Genomic DNA, 19,893 nt, shown 5'->3' on the forward strand with positions numbered 1-19,893 from the left:
TCGTTTCAGCAAAATGACTACTACAACGACCGATCCTGTGCTACCCGCATCCAGGTGCTTCCAGTGACCTTTACCAGATCGTCGATTCACCTAGTGGGAGGCTTGCTTAGTTTACGTTTTTCAGACCGTCTGCTATGAGCTGTGTGCCACGCCTACTGTCACTTAATTAAGAAAATTTGACAATGCTGCGGACTATGTGGGTCACTTTGGTTTTCCTGCGAGTTACGCAGGAAAACTCCGAGCATAGCTCGCTCCATCGCCGTTTGGTTGACCTTGAGCCTTGTGAGGCCCCATTAAGCACGCTGCATCGCCCTTTGCTCTTCTTGATTCTTTCACGCAGGGAATCTCGCGAGTATAGCACGCTCCACCAACCTTTTGGTGACCATGGGCCTTCATAAGACGCCCTATGGACCACTAAAAAGTATAGTAACACTACACCTCACCTCTCTTCTACTTGATTCGCTCACGCAGAGAAAATCCGAGCATAGCACGCTCCATCGCCCTTTGGGTGACCTTGAGCCTGCTTATGACGCCCTATGGTCCACTAAAAAGTATAGTAACACACTACACCCCACCTCTCTTCTTCTTCTTGATTCGCTCACGCAGGGAAACTCCGAGGATAGCACGCTCCATCGTCCTTTAGGTGACCTTGAGCCTGCTTATGACGCCCTATGGGCCATTAAGACCCACATTAAACCACCCACCTCTCTTCTTCCTCCGGGCGGCTATGGGCGCGCGCGCGCGGGCCTGCGCGGCCTCCAGCGCCTGGTGGTAGGCCATGGTCTCGGGCTGCGCCGACTCCAGCGCCTCCACCGACACGCCGCGCTTGCTGACTCGCTTGTGTGGTGTCAATAGAGTGAGACAGAGAGAGGGAGAGTCCAATCTATGTATCTAGTGTCTAATGTACTTGTCCCGTACCTGTCTTCTTCTTAGTGTCAAACTTCAAACTCCACCTTTGAACACTTGATATTGGCAAAAACAGTGTGCTTCAAATACGCAGCGTTAGAGCCATTAAAAAGACTCGTTCGACCGTTCATTTCAGCCAAGTGACTACCATAACAACCGATCCTGTGCTAGGTGCTTCTTGCAATCTTCTATAGATCGTCGGTGCACCTAGTGGGAGCCCCGATCCTGTGCTACCCGCATCCAGGTGCTTCTAGTGACCTTTACCAGATCGTCGATCCACCTAGTGAGAGAACCAATACGGTCCCTAACATGGCACAGCCTGCTTAGTTTACGTTTTTCAGACCGTTTGCTATGAGCTGTGTGCCACGCCTACTGTCACTTAAGTTTGACAATTCTGCGAAATATGGTGGGTCACTGGTTTTCCTGCGAGTTACGCAGGAAAACTCTGCGCATAGCACGCTCCATCGCCGTTCGGATGACCTTGAGTCTTGAGGCCCATAGTAAGCGACCCACCTCTCTTCCTCTTCTTCTTGTTTCGCTCACGCAGGAAAACTCCGAGAATAGCACACTCCATCGCCCTTTGGGTGACCTTGAGCCTTGAGGCCTATAGTAAGCGACCTTCGGGTGATCTTAAGTCTTCTTATGAGACCTGTAAGCGACCATTAAAGGACTCCCACCTCTCTTCTTCCTCCGGGCGGCTTGGGGCGCGCGCGCGCGGGCCTGCGCGGCCTCCAGCGCCTGGTGGTAGGCCATGGTCTCGGGCTGCGCCGACTCCAGCGCCTCCACCGACACGCCGCGCTTGCTGACTCGCTTGTGTGGGGTCAATAGAGTGAGTGAGAGAGTCAAGTAAGAGAGAGAGAGACAGATATAGTATCTAAAGTGTCTAATGTAACCGTCCCGCAGCTGTCTTCCTACCATGTCTTGTAAACACTCGGCACCAAACCAGTGTGCTTCAAATACGCAGCGTTAGAGCCATTAAAAAGACTCTTTCTACCGTCCGTTTCAGCCAAATGACTACCATAACGACCGATCCTGCGCTGCCCGTATCCAGGTTCTTCCAGTGATCTTTACCAGATCGTCGATTCACCCAGTGGGAGTAAGTACTTAGGTTTTCTTTCGGAAAACTCCGAGCACAGCACGTTCCATTGCCATTTGAGTGACCTTGAGCCTTGTGAGGCCTTTGCTCTTCTTGCTTCGCTCACGTAGGGAATCTCCGAGTATAGCACGCTCCATTGCCCTTTGGGTGACTTTGAGCCTTCAGGCCTATAGTTAGCGACCTTCGGGTGACCTTGAGTCTTCTTATGAGACCTGTAAGCGACCATTAAAGGACTCCTACCTCTCTTCTTCCTCCGGGCGGCTTGCGGCGGGCGCGCGCGGGCCTGCGCGGCCTCCAGCGCCTGGTGGTAGGCCATGGTCTCGGGCTGCGCCGACTCCAGCGCCTCCACCAACACGCCGCGCTTGTTGGGTCACTTGTGAGGTGTCAATAGAGTGAGTGAGAGAGTCAAGTAAGAGAGAGAGAGAGATAGTATCTAAAGTGTCTAATGTAACCGTCCCGCACCTGTCTTCCTACCGTGTCTTTGTAACTTTCAGCCCGTGAGTCTGCTATGAGCTGTATGCCACGCCTACTGTCACTTAAGTCTGGCAATTCTGCGGTCTATGTGAGTCACTGGTTTCGAGTCAAACTTCGAGCATAGCACGCTCCATCACCCTTTGCTCTTCTTGATTTGCTCACGCAGGCAAACTCTGAGCATAGCACGCTCCATCGCCCTTTGAATGACCTTGAGCTTTCTTATGACGCCCATATTAAGTAAGCGACCAACAACACCCTACCTCTCTTTTTCTTCTTCCCCGTATCTAGCGGCTTGTGACCAGCGACTTTCCGATTCGATCTCGCAAAGAAACACCGAGCACAGTCCTCTCCAAAGCACGCTGTGCAACCTTGAGCTTTCTTATAAGGCCATAAAGTACAATACCTCTCTTCTTCCTCCGGGCGGCTGGGGGCGCGCGCGCGCGGGCCTGCGCGGCCTCCAGCGCCTGGTGGTAGGCCATGGTCTCGGGCTGCGCCGACTCCAGCGCCTCCACCGACACGCCGCGCTTGCTGACTCGCTTGTGTGGTGTCAATAGAGTGAGACAGAGAGAGGGAGAGTCCAATCTATGTATCTAGTGTCTAATGTACTTGTCCCGTACCTGTCTTCTTCTTAGTGTCAAACTTCAAACTCCACCTTTGAACACTTGATATTGGCAAAAACAGTGTGCTTCAAATACGCAGCGTTAGAGCCATTAAAAAGACTCGTTCGACCGTTCATTTCAGCCAAGTGACTACCATAACAACCGATCCTGTGCTAGGTGCTTCTTGCAATCTTCTATAGATCGTCGGTGCACCTAGTGGGAGCCCCGATCCTGTGCTACCCGCATCCAGGTGCTTCTAGTGACCTTTACCAGATCGTCGATCCACCTAGTGAGAGAACCAATACGGTCCCTAACATGGCACAGCCTGCTTAGTTTACGTTTTTCAGACCGTTTGCTATGAGCTGTGTGCCACGCCTACTGTCACTTAAGTTTGACAATTCTGCGAAATATGGTGGGTCACTGGTTTTCCTGCGAGTTACGCAGGAAAACTCTGCGCATAGCACGCTCCATCGCCGTTCGGATGACCTTGAGTCTTGAGGCCCATAGTAAGCGACCCACCTCTCTTCCTCTTCTTCTTGTTTCGCTCACGCAGGAAAACTCCGAGAATAGCACACTCCATCGCCCTTTGGGTGACCTTGAGCCTTGAGGCCTATAGTAAGCGACCTTCGGGTGATCTTAAGTCTTCTTATGAGACCTGTAAGCGACCATTAAAGGACTCCCACCTCTCTTCTTCCTCCGGGCGGCTTGGGGCGCGCGCGCGCGGGCCTGCGCGGCCTCCAGCGCCTGGTGGTAGGCCATGGTCTCGGGCTGCGCCGACTCCAGCGCCTCCACCGACACGCCGCGCTTGCTGACTCGCTTGTGTGGGGTCAATAGAGTGAGTGAGAGAGTCAAGTAAGAGAGAGAGAGACAGATATAGTATCTAAAGTGTCTAATGTAACCGTCCCGCAGCTGTCTTCCTACCATGTCTTGTAAACACTCGGCACCAAACCAGTGTGCTTCAAATACGCAGCGTTAGAGCCATTAAAAAGACTCTTTCTACCGTCCGTTTCAGCCAAATGACTACCATAACGACCGATCCTGCGCTGCCCGTATCCAGGTTCTTCCAGTGATCTTTACCAGATCGTCGATTCACCCAGTGGGAGTAAGTACTTAGGTTTTCTTTCGGAAAACTCCGAGCACAGCACGTTCCATTGCCATTTGAGTGACCTTGAGCCTTGTGAGGCCTTTGCTCTTCTTGCTTCGCTCACGTAGGGAATCTCCGAGTATAGCACGCTCCATTGCCCTTTGGGTGACTTTGAGCCTTCAGGCCTATAGTTAGCGACCTTCGGGTGACCTTGAGTCTTCTTATGAGACCTGTAAGCGACCATTAAAGGACTCCTACCTCTCTTCTTCCTCCGGGCGGCTTGCGGCGGGCGCGCGCGGGCCTGCGCGGCCTCCAGCGCCTGGTGGTAGGCCATGGTCTCGGGCTGCGCCGACTCCAGCGCCTCCACCAACACGCCGCGCTTGTTGGGTCACTTGTGAGGTGTCAATAGAGTGAGTGAGAGAGTCAAGTAAGAGAGAGAGAGAGATAGTATCTAAAGTGTCTAATGTAACCGTCCCGCACCTGTCTTCCTACCGTGTCTTTGTAACTTTCAGCCCGTGAGTCTGCTATGAGCTGTATGCCACGCCTACTGTCACTTAAGTCTGGCAATTCTGCGGTCTATGTGAGTCACTGGTTTCGAGTCAAACTTCGAGCATAGCACGCTCCATCACCCTTTGCTCTTCTTGATTTGCTCACGCAGGCAAACTCTGAGCATAGCACGCTCCATCGCCCTTTGAATGACCTTGAGCTTTCTTATGACGCCCATATTAAGTAAGCGACCAACAACACCCTACCTCTCTTTTTCTTCTTCCCCGTATCTAGCGGCTTGTGACCAGCGACTTTCCGATTCGATCTCGCAAAGAAACACCGAGCACAGTCCTCTCCAAAGCACGCTGTGCAACCTTGAGCTTTCTTATAAGGCCATAAAGTACAATACCTCTCTTCTTCCTCCGGGCGGCTGGGGGCGCGCGCGCGCGGGCCTGCGCGGCCTCCAGCGCCTGGTGGTAGGCCATGGTCTCGGGCTGCGCCGACTCCAGCGCCTCCACCGACACGCCGCGCTTGCTGACTCGCTTGTGTGGTGTCAATAGAGTGAGACAGAGAGAGGGAGAGTCCAATCTATGTATCTAGTGTCTAATGTACTTGTCCCGTACCTGTCTTCTTCTTAGTGTCAAACTTCAAACTCCACCTTTGAACACTTGATATTGGCAAAAACAGTGTGCTTCAAATACGCAGCGTTAGAGCCATTAAAAAGACTCGTTCGACCGTTCATTTCAGCCAAGTGACTACCATAACAACCGATCCTGTGCTAGGTGCTTCTTGCAATCTTCTATAGATCGTCGGTGCACCTAGTGGGAGCCCCGATCCTGTGCTACCCGCATCCAGGTGCTTCTAGTGACCTTTACCAGATCGTCGATCCACCTAGTGAGAGAACCAATACGGTCCCTAACATGGCACAGCCTGCTTAGTTTACGTTTTTCAGACCGTTTGCTATGAGCTGTGTGCCACGCCTACTGTCACTTAAGTTTGACAATTCTGCGAAATATGGTGGGTCACTGGTTTTCCTGCGAGTTACGCAGGAAAACTCTGCGCATAGCACGCTCCATCGCCGTTCGGATGACCTTGAGTCTTGAGGCCCATAGTAAGCGACCCACCTCTCTTCCTCTTCTTCTTGTTTCGCTCACGCAGGAAAACTCCGAGAATAGCACACTCCATCGCCCTTTGGGTGACCTTGAGCCTTGAGGCCTATAGTAAGCGACCTTCGGGTGATCTTAAGTCTTCTTATGAGACCTGTAAGCGACCATTAAAGGACTCCCACCTCTCTTCTTCCTCCGGGCGGCTTGGGGCGCGCGCGCGCGGGCCTGCGCGGCCTCCAGCGCCTGGTGGTAGGCCATGGTCTCGGGCTGCGCCGACTCCAGCGCCTCCACCGACACGCCGCGCTTGCTGACTCGCTTGTGTGGGGTCAATAGAGTGAGAGAGTCAAGTAAGAGGGAGAGAGAGAGAGAGATAGTATCTAAAGTGTCTAATGTAACCGTACCATACCTGTCTTCTTAGTGTCAACAAACTCCACCGTGTCTCTTTTCACACTCGAGGTTGACGAAACAGTTCTTCAAATCCGCACCATTTTATCCACAAAAAAGAAGCTGCGTCTCACCTGATAGAAAGCCGAAGTTAGAAGCAAGCTTCCCCCAGAATCTTCAACAACAAAAGACTAGCTCACTTACCTTCAACAGGCTCCAACTGCCTAAACACAACAATGCCAATTGGCATTGTTGTTAAAGCGACAGACTTAGGTAAGATGGTGGTAGCTTAGAATGAGTCCTACCTACACCCCAAACGAAGCAGAAATGTTGCCCCATCTGTAAATCAAGCTCAGGACCTCTGGGTTTGAAGCAGGTGGTCTCACCACTAGACCAGAGAAACAGCAGGTAAACTCCGAGCGTAGCACGCTCCATCACCCTTTGGGTGACCTTGAGCCTTCTAAAGAAGCTCATAGTAAGCAGCCATTAAGTCGCCTTTTGTTTGGGTGACCATGAGCCTTCTAAGCGACCATTAAATAGGAAGACAGAGCCCTATTCCCTACCTCTCGTCTTCCCCGTATCTAGCGGCTTGCGACCAGCGGCTTTCCGATTCGATCTCGCAAAGAAACACCGAGCACAGTCCTCTCCAAAGCACGCTGTGCAACTTTGAGCTTTCTTACAAGGCCATAAAGTACAATACCTCTCTTCTTCCTCCGGGCGGCTATGGGCGCGCGCGCGCGGGCCTGCGCGGCCTCCAGCGCCTGGTGGTAGGCCATGGTCTCGGGCTGCGCCGACTCCAGCGCCTCTACGAACACGCCGCCGCACTTGCCGAGCGACCAGTAGCGGCGCCAGTACCTGAGGATAGAAAAAAAATCGTTTATTGCTTGCTTTACAAAAAAGGAATTACAAAAAAAAACTTATATTAAAAAGGTGGAAGCAACTGGAGGTGGCTCAGCTTGTGCTGCCAAGGACTACTTGTCCTTTTCAGCTATCCCCACTTAGAAGAAGAAGAAGTTCATGTTATCTTGCAGTAAACCTTTAAGGCCGGGTAGCAGAGAAAATGGCGAAAATGAGGTTTTCTTTTTTCATTTTTGAGGTACTAAACAGTAAAATTAAAGGCTAAGATTTTTATTGGGCATAGTTGAGGATATTTTCGAGGGCTATTAACGGATGGAAACACGATTTGATGAAGTTGACTCGATAGAATAAATTCCCAAAGTTACCTCTATTCGTTTTCTATTTATGGTTTTATTTTTAAAATAAGCGATTTGAGATTCTAAATCTTTTACTAAACTAAAGTTCAGAAATAACTTGAGGGCTTTTAACGGATGAAATTTTTATATTGCGTCTTATTTAGTTACTATGTTAAAAAATGTGGAAAAAATCGTCCATGACGGCTTGGACAATCTCAATCAGTCGCGCGGTGGCGCTTACGGAGGACGGACGCGTGTCAGTTTTTTGGCCGTGACAGTTCGCGATTTGTCAATATTTTTGACAATGATGACTTCGATGAGTCACAGTATAATAATATCAGTGTTACTGGAGAAAGCTTAAATTTTTGGTAATTAAAAATTATCAATAAAAAGATTGTCTACCTATTGAAATTTTAATCGTTCGCATCCTTTTAAACGAAGACTCTACTCATGATACATAGTAGGTACATTCCTCAAATATGAGACAAAACCAATGAGTTAAAATTACATTTTAATAGTACCTACATACAATCGTCTTACACTCTTTAGAAGAGCACACTTACACAAATAAATAATAAAAAATACTGTCAAAGGTCTGTAGCTAAAGGTCTAAGCTGTAAGATAGAAGAATCTTCTAGCCAAAAAGATGGCAGATGCAGCAGATGTCAACGGATTAAAAACTGGAGTTCATATGACTCCTTGTAGACTTGAGTCTCTAGAGCGTCCCTTCTTCCACCATGCGTAAGAATTTTCACAAAAATACTGTCTAAGGTCTGTAGCTAAAGGTCTAAGCTGCAAGATAGAAGAATCTTCTACCCAAAAAGATGGCAGATGCAGCAGATGTCAACGGATTTAAAACTGGAGTTCATGTCACTCCTTGTAGACTTGAGTGTCTAGAGCGTCCCTTCCTCCACCATGCGTAAGAATTTTCACAAAAATACTGTCTAAGGTCTGTAGCTAAAGGTCTAAGCCGTAAGACAGAAGAATCTTATAGCCAAAAACATGGCAGATGCAGCATATATCAACGGATTTAAGACTGGACTGGCACCACCTTGCAATGTCATCCTCTCATTGTTATCTGTAATGTAAATTATTATTAAAATGTATTTTAAAAATAAAATGTTCGTTTTATTATTTCAATAATCTGACCTCTCAACTCAACTACACTACACAAACATCTTTGTTCGCAACTGTACTGACGAAACCTCGATATTATACCGTTCATTTAAGATGGCAAGCTTTTTGCTGCGGTAATGCACTCCAGGTAACCGTGTGTGATGCTTATTGCTCATAGTGATTTTCGATACAGAGCCCCGTACATACGTTATACATAAATTATGGAAAGAAAACACCCAGACCAATACAAACAAATATGTATGCAATTTTAGTATGATATTTTTCTTTATTAATAAACAAAAAGACTGAACAAAATTGATGCGTGTACTGATTAATGTAATTAACCACATGCAAAGCTTTGTGAATTGCAACAACTATAATTTATTATCCAAGCTCTAAATAATCGCTACTACGAGTAACTGATCATAAAATGTTTTTCCAATCGCTCAAGCTCCCGAGGATCTACCGATAGGTCGGGTGACGTAATCTTGAAATTCTTCTAGCCGGCGCGGAACTTCCGGAAGGTAGGGTGACGCCACGCCTCTTTGAACCGTGTTTACTTTGGCAGTTATATTCTATATTTATTCGATTCCAAAATATATTCCCAAAAATTTTGAAAGTTGTTTTAATTTGTATCACTTGGATATGATTTGTATTAGAAAGTGCTGTGAGTGTGACGCTTGAACGGAAGGAAGTCAACCTAACCAACTGCGTATTTCTAAACTGCGTATTTCTATACTGTGTAGCCGCGAGAGCTCTTTGGCGCGCTGTCTTCGGCGAAGTATTGCGCGCGCAGATTTTGACAGCGCGAAATACCTACTTTAGCAGAAATACCAAGCCTTAATGAAGAATTTTATCGATTTTGGACGATACATTTGTCATCTAAAATCGTCAATAAGACTTTGTCATGGCGCCCATCCTAGCCCGTCTGGTTATGTTAGGTAACAAGTCCGTGAAATAAAACTCAATCTTTCCTCTGTAAATACTATTATGTACATTAAATATTTCTTGTTTTTGAGTTGGTGTCCATAGAAGCTGTGATAGCGGGCAGGTCAGTTTTTTAATCCTTTGTTAAATTAATCAATTTTAAAATTTTATGACAAGTGAATATTAGCAAACTAAAATGTAATAGTAGGTTTTTTTTTAAATAAAAATCGAGCTAACCACTGTTTAAAAGACGCATTATGCTTATATTTAGCCCTGAGTGGTGGTACGCAAAACCTTAAAATATTCATAGAGTTAGAAAAAGAGAGTGATCAGTAAAAAAAACCAGTGAAAACGGGCTCTAAAAATTTGTCGTTTATCTGACAGAAAAGCTAATGATAAACTATCACTCGTGCGTTACCTGTCCTGGCCATAGCACGTGGCACGTAGAGCGTGTGAGCCGGCAGCGAGAGATTGTAACTGTTGTTCGGACTGACGCGTCAGTTTCTCTAACTTGCGAGCTAGCTCTTCCGAAGATAGATTCTTGTCTTCGTCCTGTAATGATAAGTTATATTAAAGTATAGCATGTTAAGTGTGGTGACTGCGAGTCGAAAAAAAAGGCTTCCGTAACATATCGTGCAAATACGAAAAAGTTATTAATAGCACTTGGTAAGAGGCGAAAAGAAATCAGGAACTTTCTCGTGAAACCGGTTCTAAAAATGTCTTGAAACCATTTTCGGATAGGCTATCAGGGAGTTTAAAGGTGAGTGTTAACTCAATAATGCGTCATCAATCTGATCGATAAGTTCGTGACAGACTATCAGTGACTTAAATAAAAACCGGCAATAATGGCCTTTAGTCTAGTATAAGTCTGTGAATAATGCTAGGAATTATCTAATTTATGCTTTAACCAGAACCGTATTACCATACCGACCGTACAGCGCGTACCGAAAAACGCAGCGTGGAACGTCCGACAAGGTGGACCGACGACATCATAAAAGTAGCGGAAAGCGCTAAACGCAGGCCGCTACCAATCGATCAACATGGAAAGCACTGGGGGAGGCCTATGTTCAGCAGTGAACGTCCTATGGCTGAAACGATGATGATGATGATGAAAGACTTACCTCCTCTGGTTGAGTGCCTTCGCTCTCCAAATCGCTCAATATCGCATCACAGTCTCCCATAACGCTGTCCTTATCCAACTTAGAATTATCTGCCGGGGAACATTCCTCCTTATTGTTATTCAGAATCTCCTTGCTTTTCATGTTATTTGATAAGTCCTTTAGGGGTGAGAGTTCCTTGTCACTCTCCTCCGGCTCTTTGTATGGGGAGGGTGGTTTTTCGTCTTCAGGATGGGGCGAGTCTGGTTTCTTGGGTGTGCTTTTTTCTGATGGTGGTTGTTCTGTAAAGAAGAAGAATTTTTTGAGATCGTCAAGATACTAAGGGTGGATTCGACCAAACGAATTCCACCAAATCGTCAGTTTTGACATATTTCCCATACTGAAACTGTCAATGTGTCAGTTATACCAGGAGTTATTCTCGGATAAAAGTTTGGTCGAATCGGGCCTAAATTCAATTGGACATTAGGAGAAAAAATAGCTTGTTAGCCGCTGCATACCTTCTAAAGGAATAAACTTTTCTATGCAAGAGTTTCACTAGTATACCCTGGGGGAAGTCGAACCTTTACTTCAAACTCCTATGTTCTTCTGATTAATTTCGTTGCGGGTCCAATGATAGTTTAACTTTCCCCCGGGACAAACTTGACCTTCACTGGTTGGGTTGTTTTCGGTCAAGCTGTAGATCCTGGCTACACAGGAGTTGCAGCGGTGGGAATTAGTGGTGGGAATAGTCCAACAGTCTACTGTCGTGAAATGCTCTAGTGAGCATTTTGCTCACCTTCATCCGTTGGCGGCGGTGAAGTGCTGCGCGTAGCGGTGCTCTCCTCAACCAGTCGCTCCGTATCCACAAACGATGCTTGCTTAAGTGAAGTAGCAAATCGAGCTGTGTGATTGGTTTGTGTGTGACTCTGGGCGTGCACGTGCACTGTTAGACCTCATAGTAATGTTTGTAAATACGGGCGTAAAGCTCTAGTGAGCATTTTGCTCACCTTCGTCTGTAGGCGGCGGCGAAGTGCTGCGCGTAGCGGCGCTCTCCTCAACCAATCGCTGCATGCGCTCCAAGGCTAGCGCTTGCTGCTTCTCAGTCTGTTCTGCGCGCATTTTCCGTTGGTGGAGGACTCGCACTCTGCAAGGAAAGGTAGTCAATCAAAGACATCTTCTAGAGAAACTGTTACGTAAAAGGCACCTGTTTATTAAAGCAATACAACTTCGAAAAATGCCGAAACGATTTTCTCGCGAGATGTAAATAGCCACACTTAACGAACCGGCAAGCTCCAAACTAGCGGTGCACTTAAGCTCGCACACTATCTAATGTGGCCGTGCCGTATTTCAAACAGTCATCAACACAATTTCATACAAAAAGCACTCCGTTCTGAGAGAACTGACCTAACCAAAAATGACTTCAAAACACGAAAACAAAATGCTCACGTGTATAATGTTTCATTGGTCTTATTAAACAACCTAGTTTCGAAAGTCTCGCGGTATATCTGCCTCTCTCACTCGCTCGTAATCGACTACGAGTTTGTGCTACAAATTAGTTGTTGAGGAATTACAAATACTAATCAATAACTTACTGAGCAATATCTCAGTTTAGCTTAGCCTGTGTAGTAAAACGGATAGCACATTAAACTGAACAGTGAATGCTCTTATGCAACTGTAATAGAGGCTATATCACAACATAAAACTAAAGCCTGGTCTCTGAGCACGTAGAATTTTGTCCAATGACCCCAAGCTACTCATCCGTACCGCTCGCGCGTAATTATGTTGCTGTTGCGCTCGCACACACACTGCAGGCGCCCGTCGCACAGTCGCGACAGCAATATAAACGCGCGAGGGATAAGGATGGGTAGCTTGGGGTCATTGGACAAAATTCTACGTGCTCAGAGACCAGACTATAACAACAAAATTCGACTTACTTCCTGATCTTCATATCCATCAAATACCGCTCTTTCTTGAGCTGGTTCAAGTTCTCCAAAGACTGGTCGATCTGCCGCAACACTGCTTTGTTTTGTAACAGCTCGTTGCAGATGAAGGCCAATATCTTGGCCTTGGTCGTCGCGTTCAGGGCTAGGAATGGCTGGTCACGGAGGGCCTCTGTATTGAGAGAAAGAAACATTATTATAATGGGACACCACATAAATAAAAATAGGTAGGTATATTGTAGTGCTGAGATTTCTTCTCTAACTGAGTGGTATTTTCATTCCCACTCTGCTACGCCCCGCTTATTATACAGGGTGGAAACGTTAAGTGATCTCACTCGATTATTTCTAAACTATACAAGATATCGAAAAACTGATTACTGATTCTGAAAGTGCTTCACAAGCTCTTTCAAACGGTACCAATAATAGGTTACAGAATAAACTGGATCTATCCGAAAATTCAATGTTTCCAGCTTCCATACATTTAGTAAAACCACATAATATTAAAAACTATACAAAATATTCAAAAACTGATTACTGATCCTGAAACTGCTTCACTAGCTCTATCCAACGGTACCAATAATTGGTTACAAAATAAACTGGATCCATTCGAAAATTCAATGTTTCCAGCTTCCATACATTGAGTACAGCCACAGTCATGGCACTCATGTCTTGTTAATTTTATAGCAAGTAAAACCTAAAACCAATGTTTTCCAAGAATAATTTTAAATAAGAATGCTATTTACGAGTTCATTTTAAGTGTTTATTATTTAATAAACAAAATTAATAATTCTATTAATGTTTGGCTGGCATACATTTAGTATGGAGGCTGAAAACATTAAGTTTTCGGATAGATTCAGTTAATTCTGTAACCTAATATTGGTACCGTTGGATAGAGCTTGTGAAGTAATTTCAGGGTTAGTAATCAGTTTTTCGATATCTTGTATAGTTTAGAAATAATCGAATGAGATCACTTATCGTTTCCACCCTGTATGTATAGAAACGGCGCACATCTTTTATCAGCTCTGTTCAACTGTTTCAACTAAAGATGAGCGGAGACGAGAGGTTTAAATAACGAAATTCTATTGTATTCCTAAAACACTTCGTTAAATAAAAATAATTTCTTTTCATTTCCGCTTTTGTGAACCTATAGGTTCTGTCAAATGAGACAGGGCGTTAATCGTACGATTGCAAGACCGCATAATACTGTTGACAATTCATAATTCCATCGCAGTTGTCTTACAATTTTCCGTGTTAGTCCTGCAAATGGACGTCTGGATCAAAACGTCTAATTTCAAAGAGCTCTTACTTAGACCTCCGTTCCTAGGAAGAGTCATGTCCAACAGTGGGCTATTAACTCACCGGACAGCTTGTAAGTCTGGTTGGCGTGTAACTGCTCGTAGTAGGCCGCGTTCTTAGAGTGCGCGCACGCATGTTGCATTTCTGCGTCGCTTTGATGGTGGTCTGCTACGCGGCGCTCGCGCTCACGCTCTGCGGTTAGCCCTGAAAGCAAGGGATAGTGAGTCTTATGTCCTAGGAGTGAAGGTATAGGCCTCAAGTTCGCGTTAAATACACATAAGTATCGATAGTCAGGTCAGCTCTGTAAGTAGAGGTGAGTGTTATGACTTAGGCGTAAAGGTGTAGGCCTCAAGTTCGAGCCAAATATATCAGGATAGGTCAAATAAATAGGTCGACATTTAACTTATCAGTAGGCCAAGGATGCGCGAAATGATATAATCTTATCGAGGCGTTTTATCGATTTTGCACAATAAGCCATTTGTCATTTGCATAATAATAATAGTGTCGTGTAAAATCGTCGGTAAGATTTTATCACGGCGCGCATTCTAGTTCAGCAGGAACCATTTTTTTATTAGGGATAACCAGCAAGACTTAAAAAAATTTCACAGGCGCCGTGTATGCGCTTTCGGATTATTAGTGAAAATTTTACTGTTCGGGCTTTGTTTTATGTATTTTGATGTTATAGTTTGTGTTTTATCCTTACCAGTGAGCGCCTTGATTTCCCCAGTAGCGTTTGCATACAGGTATATCCGCAGCACCTCACTTAGATTGGCAGGCGTGATGTCACCCATACGGATAGCGTGGCCTAGAAGTGTTGTGTGCCGACCTGGGTGCGGGATGCCCGGGTCCTCTGTGGAACAGAAATATGGTTATTAATATCCTAGTAAAAGCAAAAACACAAGAAAGCTAATAACTGTTGACTGTGGTTTAAAACAATCAGGTAATTAGATGTGACTGTACAAAAACGCGTTCGCATCAGCGTATTGCGTTTGAAAATTTCGACTGGTTCATCCAGTGTCTAAGTAGCTCAGAAGGAAAAGCAGTCGCCCGGCAAGCAAAAGGTCGTGGGTTCGATTCCCACTAGCGGTCGCCCGCGACTTCGTACGCGTGGATCCCGTTTTACCCCCTTAGGGTGGAGTTTCGGAAATCCGTTCTTAGTGAGCACCTACGTTCTAAAAGGAACCTCCATGAAAAATTTGAGACTCCTAGCGCTTGTAATTTCTGAGATTTCGTGATGAGTGAGTGAGTTGCGCTTTTATAGATATAGATTAAGTTGGATATAGATAGTTACTCACCAATGGCACAAACCAGTAGCTGGGTCAGAACCTGCACTAGTTCTTCTTCTGCATCAACAGAGCAGTCCGGCAATAGGGCCAGTTGGAAAGTGTTGAGAGTCGGGATGTTGTCTACGTCTGTAACAAGTTGAAATAACTAGGTGAAGATGTGAGAACACAGAGAAACGCATTTTAACACACTACATTCATATGTTGCAAGTATTAATTTATTAAGGAATGACAGTATCCTTAGATAATTTGCTATCAAAAGTGGCCAGTTGGTTTTAAGTTTGCCTGGCTAGCTACTACCATCTGTTGTGTCTCGGCAGTTGGAGGTCCTGTAGTTGAGGAACCCGGATGAAACTTCCTTCCACTTTCGTCTTGATCGTCACTTTCCATCAGGCGAGATGCAGGTTTCGTTGTGGGTAAAAGAGTACTCATAGTGGTGAATGTACTATGTGGAAGGTACTATTGTAGTGTACCAATGCTACAAATGTCCGGGAGAAACTTGACCTTCACTGGTTGAGTTTTATTGGCGGCCAAGCTGCATATCCTGGCTACACAGGAGTTGCAACGATGGGAACGGAAGGTGGGAATAGTTCCGTTACAAATAAAAACTACTCACCAAATCCTAGAGTCTGCCCAAAGTTGTGTATGAACTCGTACACTTGAAGTATGTCCGCGAAAGCCTGCCCCGGAAGCTTGAGGCCGGGGATCCGCGCGAGGGTCGGCAGAGGTTTCTTGTCAGAGAGGGATGAGTCCTCTTGCGGCCGTCTGGGAAGAGAAGTGATTTTTAATTATTCAGGAAGTAATTAATATTGCACAAAATACTAATACGAGTATTGTCGTAAACTCAAGTAAGCTGAATATTTGTGTTAGGAATACTCTAGCGGCCGGTGGGGATCGAAATAGCATTCATTGGATCTCGAATCTCACTGACTGGGTTAATACCACTTAAAGAATTATAATAATGTTAATTGATATGAGTTTACAGGTGACCACTACCTGTCACGTATACATATTTAAAAGAAAAGGCCTGGTTCACTGACTTCGGCGGCCATCCTAAGCGCTTGGACCTAGATATCTGAATGTGTTTCTGCAGTTGTTTTTAATATGTAGACGAGGATTGAGGAAAGATTTTCCGATATACCTGTTAGAAAAGGATATTTCAAGGATAGGAACATAAAACCTCGTTTGTGTTTTAAAGTTTTCCGGAATTCCACCTTCTAAGGAGTGAAACGGGGCGTAAAAAATCCATCTATTTTACCCCAAAGCCCTATCTTCTTTCTCCCTCTCACCTCAACTCAGCCAATAGCTCCATCTCCTTCCTTCTCTGCTGCAGCTTCTTTTCTTTGACCAGCAGTCTGTCCAGAAGGTTCTGGTGCTTTCTCCTTTCCTTATCCTCCCATCTCTTTCTAGAGTCCAGTTGGCGGATGAACGTCGTGTGCTGCCGTCTTCTTTCACGTTCCTGGGAGAAAGAAAGATGGAAATATAGAGTAATGAGACTAATTTGAAATTGATGCAAATAAATGATATTTGATTTGATTTGAAAAACGAAATATCAAATTTTACAGTTAGTGGAAAGTTAATTGAATTTTCGGGGTCAAAATGGATGTATAATGGCAATTATTTATGTATAAATCATTGTCAATAGCCAAATAATAATCGTACGCGTCGAAGGTTAATAAAGCAAAAATTTTATATTAAAAACACGGTACTTTTGGCGCAATATTTCAATCCATTTTACTTTAAACTACAAAATAAATTAAAGAATAAATAAAATACATTTTATTACCACGCCACATGCAAATAATATTCCGGACAAGATAAATTATTTAAAAAATGCAAATACATATTTAACACTGCACAAAATAAATACCAACATAATAAAAAAATAACTGCTGTAAATAAAACCACAACCTAATAACGCCTAGTGATGTTAAATAATAAACCTAAGCAGCCGGTAATAAGGCAGGAAATACCACAAACCATGTATTTAACTACTTCATAACGTATTTACCTCAGTTATATACTTTTGCTGCACCCGTGATGTGGCATTCCATTTCGGGAATGAGAAAAATACACATTTAATATACATAACACACAAATTAAACACATTGTATACATATAAACTTTCATTCCAATTTTAAGAGCAGTCTTTGCAATTTACTTGATTACATCAATATTTAATTTAGCTTAATACGAGGGGCTAACGGGAGTATTATAGTCCGGTCTCTGAGCACGTATAATTTTGTTCAATGACCCCAAGCTACCCATCCTTATCGCTCGCGCGTAATTATATTGCTGTCGCGACTGTGCGACGGGCGCCCGCAGTGAGTGTGTCGGGAGGCATTCTCTGCCAGTCAACTACAGGTCAAGCAGAGAAAGTAAGGCTGGGCAAAATTAGATTTTTTATATAGATTTATGCTTGAATTCTATTGTCTTAAGAACCGTTCCAGACAATATCATAATATTGTCAGGAGGGCGCTACTATCTACCTACTGATTTATTAGTTCCGATTATTGCCACGTTGGACAACTAAATAATTATGACATTTACAGGAAGGCGCTACTATTCAATAAAAAACTCATAAAAATTAAACTCATAAAACTCATTTATTTCTTTATACTATAGGCTTAAAAAAAGCACTTTTACGCGTCCCAGTATTAACCCTACCACTGCTTCAGGACAATAAACGGGCCAGTGCTGAGAAGAAGCTGAACACTGGGTTCGAGTTTTTGATTTTTGCCACTTCACGTTTAAAAGTTGGACTATATTGAAAAACAACTTTAAATTCAAAACAAGATGCAAAGACTGTCTTAAGTCATCCAAATTCCAAATACACACACATTCAACATGCGCTTTGCACACAAGTACAAAATGAGTAAATATTCACCTGTTCTTTTAGTAGGATAGCCTGTTGTCTCTTCAATTCTCTCTCCTGTAACAAAACACACGTTTAAGAATAAGAATAACAAAAACACAAAAAGAAAAAATAATAAACAGAACAAAGGGACTTAAAACTATACACGCATATTTTTGTGCCATAAAGGCGCCCGCTTTGTCCCGAAGAACTATAAGGACTTAACTAAGTCAGAGCCTGAGGTATGGGGGCGGCGCGGGAGGGTGTTTTTATGACGTCAAACGTCAGCGAGACTACAGAACTTCCCTTCCGTGCCACTCTCATACCTTAGGCACTAACTAAGTCAAGCGCTAAACCTGTCAACTGTGATATTTTTCTCGCTCTAGAAACGTACAGTCAATACCGTACTTATTACAGTGGTTCAGAACGGACTACTATGCCGAGGTCCCGGGTTCGATTCCCGGCCGGGCAGAAATTGAAATGATGAATTTTAATTTTCTGTGACGGGTCTGGGTGTTTTCTATGTATAATATGTACGTATTTTAAAAAAAAGCATTTATGTATGTTTATATCCGTCGTCTAGTACCCATAGAACAAGCTTTGCTTAGTTTGGGACTAGAGGCGCAGTGTAAAATGTCCAAGGATATTTATATTTATTTATTTATTTATTACAACGATATAACACTTTACAAGACGTCAGTATTTAGCTTGGTATGCTGTCGTCTGTACAATAAAACGTAAATAAAATAGTTGCATTATTAATAATTGCCTCCCCAACCCGTCTGGCCAGCGTGGGGAGTGTAGACCAAATCCTCCATTTGCCTCTGGTCAATTAGAGAGGGTCGTGCTCCTGCAGTGGAGACCAAATGACCTATGATGATTAAAGTTGATCGTTGACTATGCTGTTTTAAAAACCAACTTAATAACGATATTAGATACTAGCTGTGCCCGTGACATCGTACGCGTGAAAATAGTTCGAATAATATTAGGCCTATGCCTATAGAATTTATGAATTATGGATAACTGTGAAACTGTCTTAATGATAAGTTTTTTGGCCATAAAAAGTTAGATGTCAATGTTATCCTCTAGCTATTATTTGTCTACAAGATTGCCATAATTCATTAGATCGGTTTTTGTAACAGACAGACAAAAACACAAAACAAACCTGCTGCCTTTTAGCTTGCTCCTCAATCTTCTGCTTCTCGATTTCTTCCTGCTTTTTTCGCTTAGCCTTCACAACATTCGTGCCAACAACATCGAAAGCGGTACAGCAAATTATAATCAAAACAGCGTACATGAAACAAAATCGCAAAATTACTCTAGTGTCAAGTAGTTTATTAATTAAAAAAAAGAAGTTAAAAGTTTCATTTAATTACAACAAAAAAGTCTTCATTATTTTTTTATTATTCAAGAATCAAAAAGTATACTTATTATCATTCAAATATAAATAGCTAAAATAAATTACAAAAGCTTTCATGCTATAATAATAATATACACATATAGAAATATAATTTAAAAGTACGTGGAATATAAAACTGTATTTATTGTATTGTAGGGCTAATATTCGATCGACAGACAGCTCTTCCTTTTTTTACTGGCAACAAAATTTATTTCTGCTTTCAAGTGATAGATGATAGGTAATTTATGATCTACCTACATAATACAAATAATGGTTTTACTGATTTTTCATGGACTCCGTGGAGATAATTCTTGTAAAATTCAGGCACAAATACAAGATAAAATATTCCCTATAAGTAAACGTGTAAACTAACGCTTGAAAACTTTACCATTAGAAAAATACTTCTAAAATAAAATATTTATTTGAGTAAGAGAGAAGTGCATACAAGCGTGCAATTTATAACTTTCGAATCGAGCAAACCGTGTGATATTTTCAAATTCATTCGAAATGTTAGAAAAAGAAGAATCAAGATACATTATTGTTTAGGCACAACCTAAAGGTCAATAAGTTATTATCATAGAGTAAGAAAGCAGACAGAAGTGTCAGTAGTCAGAAATCTGCAGAATTAACTTATTTAAGAAGATTCTAGTGCT

General features: G+C 43.7%; 1 protein-coding gene across 1 annotated transcript in view; it reads right to left on the reverse strand.

Moving 5' to 3' along the window:
• The window catches only part of LOC135084795 (uncharacterized), a 142,120-nt gene that overhangs the window by 28,184 nt on the left and 94,043 nt on the right, over positions 1–19,893 (reverse strand). The window contains exons 33-54 of the mRNA XM_063979532.1: positions 19,007–19,072; positions 17,875–17,919; positions 16,999–17,037; positions 16,277–16,446; positions 15,604–15,752; positions 15,000–15,116; positions 14,408–14,554; positions 13,768–13,908; positions 12,403–12,580; positions 11,476–11,612; positions 10,493–10,770; positions 9,790–9,923; positions 6,836–6,990; positions 6,340–6,359; positions 5,934–6,066; positions 5,050–5,183; positions 4,284–4,538; positions 3,759–3,891; positions 2,875–3,008; positions 2,109–2,363; positions 1,584–1,716; positions 691–833 (exon numbers count right to left, since the gene is read on the reverse strand). Of these exons, the coding sequence (XP_063835602.1) occupies positions 691–833; positions 1,584–1,716; positions 2,109–2,363; positions 2,875–3,008; positions 3,759–3,891; positions 4,284–4,538; positions 5,050–5,183; positions 5,934–6,066; positions 6,340–6,359; positions 6,836–6,990; positions 9,790–9,923; positions 10,493–10,770; positions 11,476–11,612; positions 12,403–12,580; positions 13,768–13,908; positions 14,408–14,554; positions 15,000–15,116; positions 15,604–15,752; positions 16,277–16,446; positions 16,999–17,037; positions 17,875–17,919; positions 19,007–19,072 (3,096 nt within the window). The remainder of the gene's footprint in view (positions 1–690; positions 834–1,583; positions 1,717–2,108; positions 2,364–2,874; positions 3,009–3,758; positions 3,892–4,283; positions 4,539–5,049; positions 5,184–5,933; positions 6,067–6,339; positions 6,360–6,835; positions 6,991–9,789; positions 9,924–10,492; positions 10,771–11,475; positions 11,613–12,402; positions 12,581–13,767; positions 13,909–14,407; positions 14,555–14,999; positions 15,117–15,603; positions 15,753–16,276; positions 16,447–16,998; positions 17,038–17,874; positions 17,920–19,006; positions 19,073–19,893) is intronic.

Source organism: Ostrinia nubilalis, chromosome 27, assembly GCF_963855985.1.
Source record: "Ostrinia nubilalis chromosome 27, ilOstNubi1.1, whole genome shotgun sequence".
NCBI lineage: Eukaryota > Metazoa > Arthropoda > Insecta > Lepidoptera > Crambidae > Ostrinia > Ostrinia nubilalis.